The sequence below is a fragment of the Trichosurus vulpecula genome, chromosome 8, assembly GCF_011100635.1.
Source record: "Trichosurus vulpecula isolate mTriVul1 chromosome 8, mTriVul1.pri, whole genome shotgun sequence".
Taxonomy (NCBI): Eukaryota; Metazoa; Chordata; class Mammalia; order Diprotodontia; family Phalangeridae; genus Trichosurus; species Trichosurus vulpecula.
Genome location: NC_050580.1, coordinates 167,714,675 through 167,727,671, shown reverse-complemented (window position 1 = coordinate 167,727,671; position 12,997 = coordinate 167,714,675). Strand labels below are relative to the sequence as shown.

Sequence of the window (12,997 nt, the reverse complement as noted above, 5' to 3'; positions counted from 1 at the left end):
TATCAATCAAAATTCTTTAGTGTTAGTTTGACATCCTGAGTAAAGCATTGAGAGAGCATTATAGTTTTCAAAACAGAAACAAAGATTACCTTTTTGTCCTTCTTCATTATCACTATCCGCTTCTGAATCAGAGGCTATTGCTTTCTTTCGCTTCATCCGTAAAACTTCATCCTCACTATCGCTGCCTCTTGCAGAGTCTACAGAAAGTACAATTAGAACTTCACCATAAAAATAACTTCTCAGTTTTAAGCTAACTTAGAAAACAACTTAGATTAGCATTGTAATAAGGATGAGATTTAAAGGAAGGAAAATAATGACTACTCCTACTTATGAGCAAGGGGATATACAAGAGGTTAATTTCATTCTAATATCACTTTCCCAGAGCTATTTATTTATGCCACAGTACTTCTTCTATACTTCAAACAGTATGTGATTTAATGTATATGTTTCAACCAATGAAGATAATAACTCTTCATGAGATGCAGGGGAGCAAATTTCTGATATAGAGTCCCTCTAGACCAGGCCTGCACAACCTATGGCCCACCAGCACGCCAAAGGATTTCAGGCAGCCCTTGAAAAATGTGGAGGAAAACATCCCCACATGCCACAGGTTGTGCAGGCCTGCTCAAGACAGACAGGATGGAATTTTTTCACTTCAAAATAAAAAGCATACTATTTTTGTGTCAATTAACATACCTGGTCCTTCTAGTGTTAAAATGTTTTATTTGCATAAATTTATGATAAAAACTTTTTAGTACAAATAGCATAACAATAAAACACTCCTTTTCCTTTTAGTTACTTTATGACAAATATAAATTGTCTACTCCACCCACCCAAGGAAGCCAATGGAAAAAAAAAGACCTTCAAATAGATCCACCAAGTACTTATAGCAGCACATTCATAGTGGCAAAGAAACGGAAGCAAAGTACATGACCATCACTTAGGAAATGGTTAAACAAGTTGTGGTATAGGAATATAATGGAACATTACTGCATTATTTTAAAAAAATACATAAATATGATAAAGTAGAATAGAAGATGCATGAACTGATACAAAGTAAGCAAGACCATGAAAATAATATGCATAAGGACTACAACAATGCAAATGAAAGGAACAACAACAAAACAATCAAAAGTGAATGCAGTGAAATTATCATGCCTAAGCTTGGTCCCAGGAAAGACCTAAGAGAATGTACCTCCCCCACCTTTATTTGCAGAGGCAGGAAATTATAAATGTAGAACATCCTATGTAATGCTGGACTCAGTTTTGCTGAATTTTTTTTTAAATTATTTATTTTAAGGCTCTTTCGAAGGAGGAAAGGGAGAGACAACTAGAGAAATGTTGGTGGTGGGTATAAAAAGAAAACAGCAAAATAAAAATTTTTAAAGATATGCATTACTTTCTTTTTGCATCTGTTTATATTTGTATAAACTGTAATAACTCGATTAAAACTTGTCTTCTTATCTAAAAAGTAATAACACAAAATCAGATAATTTTCTTATTTAAAAAAAACTACTCCTTGAACAACATAAAAAGAGAAAGTCTTTTTCATGAAAGTTTATTCACTATAGTTACAGGACATTTGCCAATAGCGCTGAAATATAGCTAGGTGACAATAGATAGAGCTCTGGACCTAGAATCAGGAAAACTTGAGTTCAAATCCAGGCCCACCCATTTACAAGCTGTATGATCCTGGGCAAGTCACTCAACCTGTTAGTCTCAGTTTTCTAATAATGGCACCTACCTCTCAGGGGAGTGGTGAGGATAAAATGACATAATAGTTGTCAAGCACATAGCACAGTACCTGGCACATAATAAATAAATGCTTAATTCCTTCCTTGATGTCATTTCTTTACAATAGAGTGCTTAAAATGGGCCTTAACTGTAAAGCCTATTATATCCTCAATCAAAAATATTTACTTCAAGTATTGTCCTTCAATCTATTATTCTCACTTTCAGATCAAGAAGGTATCACCTTTTAATGATGTTAATCATGGCATTAACTAACTTCCCTTAGAACACATTTAGTCAATATTCACTGGGCAACAAATAGATCACACAAGTGGGAACGGAAGCCGTATGTACAAAAATATTTATAGCAGCTCTTTTGTGGTGGCGAAGAACTGGAAATCAGGGGGATACTCATCAATTGGGGAATGGCTGAACAAGTTGTGGTATATGAATGTAATGGAATACTATTGTGCTATAAGAAATGAGGAGCAGATGGACTTCATTACAACCTGGAAAGACATATATGAACTGACACTGAGTGAGGGGAGCAGAACCAGGAGATCAATATACACGATTACAGACACAGTATCTGTAAGGATTAACTTTGATAGACTTTGCTCTTCTCATCAATGCAAGGTTCAAAGACAGCTCCAAAAAACTCATGATGGAAAAAGCTATGCACATCCAGAGAAAGAAGAGTCTGAATGCAGATTGAGGCAAACTTTTTGCTTTCTCTCTCTCTTTTTTTTCCTTCTTTTTTGGTTTCATTTCTCCTTTCTCATGATTCATTCCGTTGGTTATAATTCTTCATTACAACTGGACTATTATGTAAATAAGTTCAATGTGAAGATATATGTAGAACCTACATTGGATTACATGCCATCTTGGGGGATTGGGGGGAAGAGGGGAAGGGAGAGAAAATTTGGAATCCAAAAACTGGTGGAACTGAGGGTCGTAAGCTAAAAATAAAAAATAAATTTATAAAAAAAATATTCACTTGGCAAGCACTTTCTTCAATGAACACTACTAGTTAACTTACGCAGCTTTATGATCATCTCTTTCAAACCTGTCCTACTGCAATCTTGTTAGTTAATCTATGGAAATGGAACAAATGACATTTCGTAGCTACTTCCCTATTAAAAATCTCCTCCCAACAATAATTTATTTTAAAGATTTCTTTCTACTATATCAGATCATTCATTAGCAAATTAGAAAAAAGAATGAAGTACTAAAAGGTACTAGAAGAAAAATAAGGTTAAATTAAAGAAGGCAAGGGTAAAGAAGAGGAGAAGAAGAAAAACCAGGATTGACAAGGCAGACCACAATGTACATTATTTTACTTCTAATTAACATTCTACACATAATATACACACCTGACTTATGGTCTTGTTCCTCTTCATCATCTGACCGCCTATGCTCTTCATCAGAAACCTGTGGCCTTTCATCATCAGAATTTTGCATTTTCTCCTCGTCAGAGACTTGTGGCCTTTCTTCATCATCAGAATTCTGTAGCTTCTCATCATCATTGTCAGAGGCTGCTGGTCGTTCATCATCAGAATTGGCCATCTTCTCTTCTTCAGAGAGCTGTAGTCTTTCATCATCTGAAATCTGAGGCCTCTCATCATCATCTGTGTTCTGCATTTTCTCATCATCATCAGAATTCTGTAGTTTATCTTCATCAGAAATTTGTGGCCTCTCATCATCAGAGTTTTGTATTTTCTCATCATCTGACTGATCACTCTTATCATCTCTGTCCCACTTTTCATCATCTGAATGTGCTTTTTCAGAACCTTCAGCCTCTGATTGATGGCTCCCTCCATCTGATCTATGGTCTCCATCTTCATCCTCATGAGGAGCTTCTGACCCACTGTGTTGATCAATATCTGATTGGTCATTTTCTTCATGGTCAGAATGCCCAGAAACCTCTGATCTATTGTCTGATCTTTCAGAGTGATTGTCACTCCCACTATGATGAGAAAGTCCCTCATCTTCACTGTCATCTCCAAACAGTTCCTTGTTACTTGGCTTTACAGAATCTTCTCTATCATCCCCTTCACTGTCACTTCCAGAGGGATTACTACCAGAGGCAGCATTCTCATGATCAGAATCAGATCCAGATTCAGAATCAGAATCTAAGAAATAAAGAAATTATATACATATTATTCTGCCAGCAAACATAAGTAAATCTAAGCATCAACATTCATTCAAATACCTTTTCCTTGGGGCAGCTAGGTGGCACAGTGAGTAGAACACCAGCCCTGGGGTCAGGAGGACCCAAGTTCAAGTCTGACCACAGACACTTGACCCACTTACTAGCTGTGTGACCTTGGGCAAGTCACTTAACCCCAATTGCCTTGCCTTCCCCCTTCAAAAACAAAACAACAAATACCTTTTCCCCCTTTTCCGAGTATCAAAATATATATGAGTTGTTGGGGCAAAGCCAACATGAAATAGCAAGAAAAAAAAGGCACGATGGGCTCCATCCCATCTCCGAATAAAAACTTCTCCAAACAAATCTAGAAAATATACCAGACCAACTCTTGATTGGGACATCCAAGGAAAAAAAAAGATTAGTCATTTTTTCATCTCAGGACAGCATGGAGAGACAGACTGAGAGGTCTTTTCTACCAAGCACAGAAGACATACTGTGGTTATAGACACATATGGCTACAGACCACAGAAAGGGCTGGGATTATGGCAGGAGCAGAATATTCTAGCTCAGGGAAAAGCTGTACAACACAGCAAGAGAAGGTCCTAAACCCAGAATGGAAATTTATGTGGGATATAGGAACGAGTCAACTGGCAACTATCACTTATTACCCAGTTCAGGGTTACAGATCCAGGACAAACTGATGGGACCTGCAACTACGTGCTGGGGTCCAGTGTGAGAAGCAGTCATAGAACCTAGGTTGTAAATTGAACAAGAAGCAAATAGCAAGTTCAGAAACAAGTAGTGGCTGTAGGGCTTGGATGCCAGAACCAGGTCTCAGTTCCAGCTCCTAGACCAATGCAAAGCCTGAAAAAGAATAACAGGGCAAGAATCCTAAACCAAAGGGAAGCCGAAAGCTCTGTCACTGTGAAACAGCAGAGCTTTCCAATTGGCCGATAATGGCTATTTGAGTCCAGCAGCAATTAATGAAACCCCAAACATTGCAAGCCTTCACGCCTATTGCTCAGACCCAAATCCAGGAGAGGAACTTGAAGAGCACAGACTAAGAGGGCAATGAGTGATCAGGTTTTTCCCTGCATCACACCACTTTGGGGGCACTGAATAAATGCAGGTCCCTGAGATCCTGGACTAATGTAAGAAAACAGGAGCATACCAGCCAGATATTCCCTTCAGAAGCACACAGAACCTGGCACTAATGTAAAGTCCAAAGTCAGGAAGTAGGCTGGGAAACTAAGCAAGCGAACAAAAAAAGAATCCTACCGTAAATGACTATCATGGTGACGGGGACTCTAAAGACACAAACCCAAAAGAAGAGAATGTCTCCAAAACATCTACAAACAAAACCTCAAAGTAAAACACAAATAAGGAAATAATACAAGAGTTTAAAAAAAATTTAAATTTTTTTTATAAATTAGATGAGAACGCTAGAAGAATGGAAAAAAATAAGAGCTATGGAATAAAGAATTAGAAATAGATTAGTAGCTCAGCATAAGAGACACAAAACCTTGCCCAAATAACAAACCCCCTGAAAATTAGAATGAAACAAACAGGAGCTAATGACTCTACGAGGCAAGAATTATTATGACAAAAATTAAAAGACTGAAAAAAAAATAAAAGAAACGTAAGGTACAACCAATCCTCAACATTCCCACATTGAACTTTTGGGAGGTCAGGCATTTGCACGATTTTATTAGCAATCTCATTTTCCCTTTAGTGTTAGCTATGTGCAGTAGAGCCCCCAAAACTGAGAGGCCCAATGAGCACAAGTTTGTGGAGCAGCTGGTCACCTTACAATCGTAAAGAGCTCCCCATGCATTCTATGTATATTTTCACTGTTGGCTGATCCCATCATTGGTAAAAGCCTCAAGGTTAAAAGTTGATCCACCTTTGCTAAACTCCCAGACTCCAAGATCCATAAGAATCTCAAATGTCTCACAAAGCAGATGTCAGAGGTGGATTATTTCAAACAGGTGCATCTTTCACAATCTATAACACCAACCAGGAAGGACAGTGTCAGAGGTGATATCAAGGGCGTTTTCCAAGTCCACCCAAAATCCCTGCAACCCCTCCTTTGGTTTTCATAGGGCAACTAAGGTAGAGAGGTTTACAGCAGTATAGTATACAGTAAAATGACCTGACTGCCATCTGACACAGTGGAAGGTAAGATTCAGTTTACAAAATGTTTTAGTTTTAAGAATTTAAATTTGCTACACAATATTTATGGGAGTATAGATTTCTGGTGTTACAAAAAGTGAATATAATCTGAAATCTGGTTTTTTTTAATTGAGATGTAGCACAAAAGATCACAGAGTTCTAGGGCATTACTAGCATGAAAAATGATTTGCATGTTACCAATTCTATTTTATGTACTTCATTTTATGGTTTATTTCATGGTTACTGTGTAAGGAAAAGCACATATTATCAGAATGAATGTTTTATTATAAAGAATTATACACAGAAAAGTGTATTTTTAGCAATCTCTAACAAAAGATTATAAAATATCTTATTTGATCTGCTCCATAACTATTCATCACCAGCAGATTGGTCACCAAATGAATTTGGCCATTGGGACACAGCAAACAGATAAAATCATCCATAGTGAAACACAGATGAGTAGGACAGCTTTGAAAGCAATGTGTTAAGTTTATTATGTGCTTTTTTTTTTTAAGCAAGCTGTATAAGAAAATTTTATTTCCATATGTAATCCTCTTTTTCTATTCTACTTTGTATATAGAAATGTTCTTTTTTTAACTGCTTAAGTTCAGAATAAAAATAAGTAAAAATTTTAAAACAAATAAATAGTTCTTAGTCCTATATGGTACAACCTATTGTAGTGACAGCAATACACTGGCAGAAAAAAGGGCAGAGTGCTAATAATCCTGACTTTTAAATTATTATAAACATTTAACTGTTCAAACTTTAAATCTGAGATCTCTGTCCAAAGAACTAATTGTTAATTGACTGACTAAATTGATATGCTACTAAAAGAATTGAATTACATCAATGTTAAAAATGATACAATTAATATAAGAAGTCATATAGAAGTTGAAATTAAATCTAAGGCTAGCTCACAGGTTCATCTTAGAGAGTTCAATAAAGTACTGTAATTAGTGGAGCTAGTTTCATCCTGACCCAAAAGTAATAAAAAAAAAAAATACTGTTTTTCAAGGGGGCATTTGTCTATCTTACAAAGAAGTGATCATTATAGGCATAAGCCAAAAAGGTACAATAAACATAACTGTAGCTTACGTATCAGTATGTAAAAAGGATTTTGTTATCCTTTTTAGAGTTGTTTCTCAGGATTCATGGCCATGGCAATGTCTAGTTTGCAGGTGTTAGATAATAACTCCCAGAATAGCCCCAAGGCTCCTAGATAGTAATTTGTAGAATCAGAGTTATAGGCAGTGCTACTGAGGGTGCACGTGAGATATGGGGTGACATAATTGATATTTGCTACGCTTGCGCAGAATGACGATATTTCGTTAACCTGTAAGCTTAATGTTGGCAAAATGCCTTGTCTGTCGCTTTATAAAGCAAGTAGGCACTGGCCAGTGATTGAGGAATCCATGGGAAACCCGTAGGGGAATCTGTGTGTGCCTTGACCGGCCCCCATCAAGGATTGAGGGGACTTAGGGGAGTGCACAACCTGTACCTATCTCAACTGACCCCCATCGAGACACAGGGGTAGTTGCCCCCTCTTCTCACTGGCCCCTGCAAGAAAATGTTGTAGGAGCTGGTTCTCCCATTATCAGTAACCATTTGAGAAGACTAGACTTCCTGTCTGACCAGATCAAGAATGAACCTATTAGAGGGTGGAGTCCAGAAACTCTAGTGACTCCCAGGTGTCATCTGTGAAACAGTACCAAAAACTGGTGATAAGAAAAATAGAGCATTTCTATGCAGAACTTTACAGGATACTCCAAAACAAGTAAAATAATTAATCATCAAACATTTATTAAGTACCTACTATGTGACAGGCACTGTGCTAAGTGTTAGAGACAAAGAATGATAGTTCTTACTCTCAAGGAGCTTACAATCTATTAGGGAATACAACTTGTGTGCATGTGTGTGTGTGTGTGTAAAGCACAAAATTGTTAAACAAGATAATTAGAGAGGAAGGGGTCTAGCATTTAGGAGAATCAGGAAAGGCTTCATGCAGAAGGTAGCACCTGAACTGCATCCTGAAGGAGGAACAGGATTGTTCCTATGAAGTAGAGATGCAGAAGGAGGACATTTCTGGCAAGAGAAATGGTCAGTGCAGAGGATGAGAAATAGAATGTTATATAAAAAACAAAGGGAAGGCCATTATGACCCGATTCCAATGTGGAAAGGAAAGTAATACATAATATGGTTGGAAAGGCAGCATGAAGACAAACTGTGTAGGGCTTTAAAAGCCAAATTAAAGAGTTTGTATTTTATCTTAGAGGGAAAAGAAGCTACTGGAGTTCGAGTAGGGTAGTGATATGGTCAGACCTACACTTAAGAAAAATCACTTTGGCAGCTATGTGGAGGATGTACTAGAATGGTAAGAGAATTGACACAGAGAGACTAATTAGAATGCCAGGGCAACAGTCAAGGGAAAGAAATGATATGGGCTTTAACTAAGGTGGTGATTTTATAAGCACAGAGAAGGAATAGCGTGTAAGAGATGCTGTAAAGGCAGACATGGCATGATGTAGCAACTGAATAAAGGGTTAAGGAAGAGTGAGTTAGAGGATGCCAAGGCTACTGACCTAGAAGACTACAGGAATGGTGGCGCCATCAACAGAAATACAGACACTTGGAAGGAATAGGTTTGAGGAGGGAAAATAATGAACTTTACTTTGGATATGTTGAGTTTGGGATCCCTCCACGACGTTCAGCTTGAAATGTCCAAAAGGCAGTAGGTGATGCGATACTGAAGGTCAAGGGTGAGACTGGGGCTTCTGTATATAGAGATTTATGAGTTATCTGCATGGAGATAATTAAACTCATGGGAGCTAATAAAGTCACCAAGTTAGAGAATGTAGAGAAGAGGGCCCAGGAGAGAGCCTTGGGGAATAAGAGCTGTCAAGACAGATAGGAAAAGAACCAAGAAAAAGCAGCCCCGTGAAAACTGACTGAGGAGAGTATCGAGGAGAGGGTAGTCAACAGTGCAACCATTAGGGGAGAAGAGACAGACTGACTGACTATCAAACTGAAAGTCTAGAGAGCGTTTGTGCTGACCTCATTGTTGTATGCCTGTAAAACCAGGACAGCATACCAGTGCCATGCCAGGAAATCAAACCGCTTCCATTTGAATTGTCTTAGGAAGATTCTGAATATCGCCTGACAAGATAAGGTACCAGACATTAAGGTCCTTTCTCAAGCTGAACTGCCAAGCATTCAAACTCTATACAACTCCACTGGGCTGCACACATTGTAAGAATGCCAACTGTTCGTTTGTTTAAGACTATTTTGCAGAGAACTTGCGCAAGGCAAGTGCTCACAAGGAGGTCAGGAAGAAGCAGTACAAGGACACTCTCACAGTCTCTCTGAAGAACTCTGGAATCAATTGTATGACATGGGAGACACTGACAAAGGACTCCCCAGCATGACTTGCCTGCATCAAAGAAGATACTGTACTCTAGGAGCAAAGCAGCATTACAGTAGCTCAAAAGAAATGTGAGATGTGCAAATTTAGAGACATTTCCACTTCAGGTGTTCGTGCGGACTACTTGGGTCTGACCTGTGGTAGTCTTCCAAGTTTGACTCCAATACAGCAATGTCATTTTGGTCCTCTTTGAGAACAAAGGACAACAACCAACCATACAAAGGATTCTTGTTCAGGCATGTGTCACACTAGATAACTTCTGGGGTACTATGATTCTGTGATAAAGATTTGGAAGTCATTTGCATAAGGAGGACAACTGAAGCCAACAAAGGTCACCAAAGTAGTAGAGAGAAAAATCAGAAGGGCACCAAAGCCAGTCTGCGGGGGGAAGATGGGAGGAATTTAAGAGGCAGGAATAAGGAAATGAACCAGCAAGGGAAATATAGGAATGGAAAAGTCAGACAAATAGGATAAGAACCAAGAATTAAGTTGTAGAAGCCAAATGTGACCGAAGCTAAGGGAAGATGTCTTTTGAAGGAAGAATTAGTCAAGAGTGTCAAATGCTGCAGAAAAAACAAGAACAAGGACAAGAACAGGGCACCTCACAAGACTAGCCCTACCTCTGCACACTTTTATCCAGGCTGGTGTTTCAACATGTTTTCAATGCACCCCTTATTCTTTCAACCACTCATCCTTCTCCCATCCAAACACAACTCTCATACTGAAAGCTTCCTGATACAGACTCCACTGACTTATGCAACCAATCAACATTTATTAAGTACCTTTGTACTAGGCAACATTCTAGGGACCACAAAAATAATATTGTCCCTGATCTCAAATGACTTATGTATTTAATCAGGAAACAACAAATAAACTAAAACAACTAAAATAAATGCAAATAAACTAAACAACTAAATAAATACAAAATAAATGAAACAACACACATCAGAAAAAAAAAATCCTATAGATGCAACTTGAACTGATCCTTTAAGAAAGCTGGGGATTCTATGAAGCTTAGATGAAGAGGAAGTAAATTCCAGGAATGAGGAACAGCTTGTGCAGAAGCACAGAAATAGGAAATGGAATGCCAGGTTTGAAGAGTAAAGAGACCAAATGAGCTAGACCAGGGAGTTCATGAAAGGGAGAAACATGTAATAAGCTTGGAAGGGTTCAGCTGTAATTGAGATTCCAGGAACACCTCTATACTACCATGAATAGTCAGAGGAAGACTTCTGCCACAGTTTTACATCTCTCCCAGTAAAATGCAAGTTTCAGTAAAATGAGAGTCTCAGTCCTTTCCCTGAAAGTTGAGACTATTAAGCTGAAGTGTCTGCCTTCCTAGTGCTTAGCAGAAACTTAATATAGACTCACTGAATAGAAGAGAAAGAAAAAGGTAGGATGGGACTAAACTTTTCAGGGCTTAAATGTCAAAACAAATCAGTAATGTTTTATCCTATAGGCAGTCAGAAGATCCTGGAGCTCTTTAAGCAGAGGAGTGCCAGGGCCAAACCCATGCTTTAGGAATAAGAATTTGGCAGCTATGTGGAGGACTGAGTGGCAGAGAGCAGGGCCAAGGAGGCCGACTAGGAAGCTCCTTCAATAGTCCCAGTGAGAAGTGATGAGGTCCTGAAGAACAAACAGGAAGGCGAAACACATTCCTACACATGCCCCTACACCTCCAATATTCTTTAGCTATATCCCGTCTCTTTCTCCCACAAATCTCCTCCATGCATCCCTGGTCTCTTTCTCCTTACCGTTATCTCTAAAGCTCCCTCCATCCTCTATTTTTTCCACTTTTAAGCAGTCAGTCCAGCATCAAACACCCTCCATCCCAATTCTTTCAAGAGGATTCTCAGGCCATGGCGAAAGCCCCCCACCCATTTCCACTATATAGCCCCACAATATGATAAACACGACCCCCCCCGTGCCCCGGGGCCCCCCACCGCAGCTGTTCCCAAACATACCCAGCCTGCAAACACCGGCGAGCTCTCTCTTCTCTGGCTGTTACCTGCCCCTCCTCCGGCCCGACACCCCCCCCCCTCCCCACACCGGCTCACCCCCTCCCCCCCCCACCGTTAGGGGCCAGGGCAGGGCCGCTAGGGCCGGCGTGCAAGCGGCCAGGGCGTACGGAGAAGGGAAGCCTCCACCTCCGGCCTCATCGGCTGGGGCTAAGCCCCCGCCACCTACGGCCGCGGGAGGGCTCCGGCTGGAGGCTCCAGAGAAGGAGCATCAGGGGAGCAGGCCCCGACAGCCCAGGGGCTTTTCCCCGTCCCCACGCCGTGCTGGCGGTCCGGTCCTCCTGGCCCACCCTCACCCTCCTCAACCACCGAAGCTGCCGTCCCAGCCCGACCTTTGCGCTCGATGTCGCTTTCCACGTCGCTCCCAAAAAGATCCTCCATGTCCGCCATCCTGAAGCCCCAGCAGCCGGTGACTAGCTTTCTTTACGGCAAGGAACCGGCGCTCCTCGCGACACTGTCGCAAAAAAGGTAGCTAAGTAAATAAATAAATAAATAGAGCATCTCTTCTCCTCCCCCTTGATCCGCCTTCGGCGCCAGCTCCGCCCCAAGTCTCCGAGAATGGAAGGAAAGGAAGAAGTGGGAGGGGCTGGCGTGAATGGGAGGGGCTTCTGTGGTGGGAGGAGCTACGCGGAATGAGCTGCCCTAGTTGGCGAGAGCAGGGGGAATAAACGAGGTCACAGTGATACAATGCCAAGTTGAAAATCCTTTGTTTCTTGTTTTATTGAGGGTTTTTTCCCTCCTAGAAAAAAACTTAATGTTGTTGCGATATACTAATGCATTACTTATTTAGAACGTTAATAACTTCTGAGTTCTTTTGTAAAACCTATTTTTTTTAAATTACTATATTTTATTTGAGACTTTTAGTTCGTATGGTTAGATCAGAGAGCAATTAAGGTCAAGGATGGGCGGGGCATCCTGCAAATGCCAATTAGGCTTGCCAGATTTTAGTCTGGAGATGTGGGGCAAATTCCAGTGTGGAAAGAGGAGGCGTCTTGGCCTGACCGGCTCATTCTGACTGTTCAAATAGATACAAAATGATTATTTTCCTAACGGTTCTTGCTTAGTGAGTTGATGAGACAGTCCAACAGTTCTGTCCTGTCCGTGGCCACCGACATTCATCCCTAATGATAACCAGATGGCTTCCTGTGGTTATAAGATTTGGTTAAGTTAAAATTAATCACCATAGAACTGAAGGAAAATGCATGCGTTATGGTATTCCAGTACGATTATCATATGTAATGAGAACATTTCATGAGTTCATAGATTTAGAGCTGAAAGGAACCTCTCAGGCCATTCTATTTGCAGATGGGGAAATTAAGGCACCAATAAGTTAAATGACTTGCCCAAAGTCACACACACACACACACACACACACACACACACACACACATCCAAGTCAGCCAGTTATCAAGCATTTAGTAAGTGCCTACTCTGAGCCAGACACAGCTAAACACAGGAGATACAAAGAAAGGCAAAAACAGATTCTCTGACCCCAAATCCTGCTAT

General features: G+C 40.2%; 1 protein-coding gene across 2 annotated transcripts in view; it reads right to left on the bottom strand.

Annotated features, from left to right (window-relative positions):
- LEO1 (LEO1 homolog, Paf1/RNA polymerase II complex component) overlaps positions 1-11,946 on the bottom strand; it is a 47,463-nt gene extending 35,517 nt beyond the window's left edge. The window contains exons 1-3 of one of the 2 annotated variants that reach the window (XM_036737066.1): positions 11,824-11,946; positions 3,105-3,863; positions 90-197 (exon numbers count right to left, since the gene is read on the bottom strand). In XM_036737066.1, the coding sequence (XP_036592961.1) occupies positions 90-197; positions 3,105-3,863; positions 11,824-11,881 (925 nt within the window). In that variant the 5' untranslated portion in view covers positions 11,882-11,946. The remainder of the gene's footprint in view (positions 1-89; positions 198-3,104; positions 3,864-11,823) is intronic. The other variant, XM_036737067.1, reaches the window with a different exon arrangement.
- Between the last annotated feature and the right edge of the window lie 1,051 nt (positions 11,947-12,997).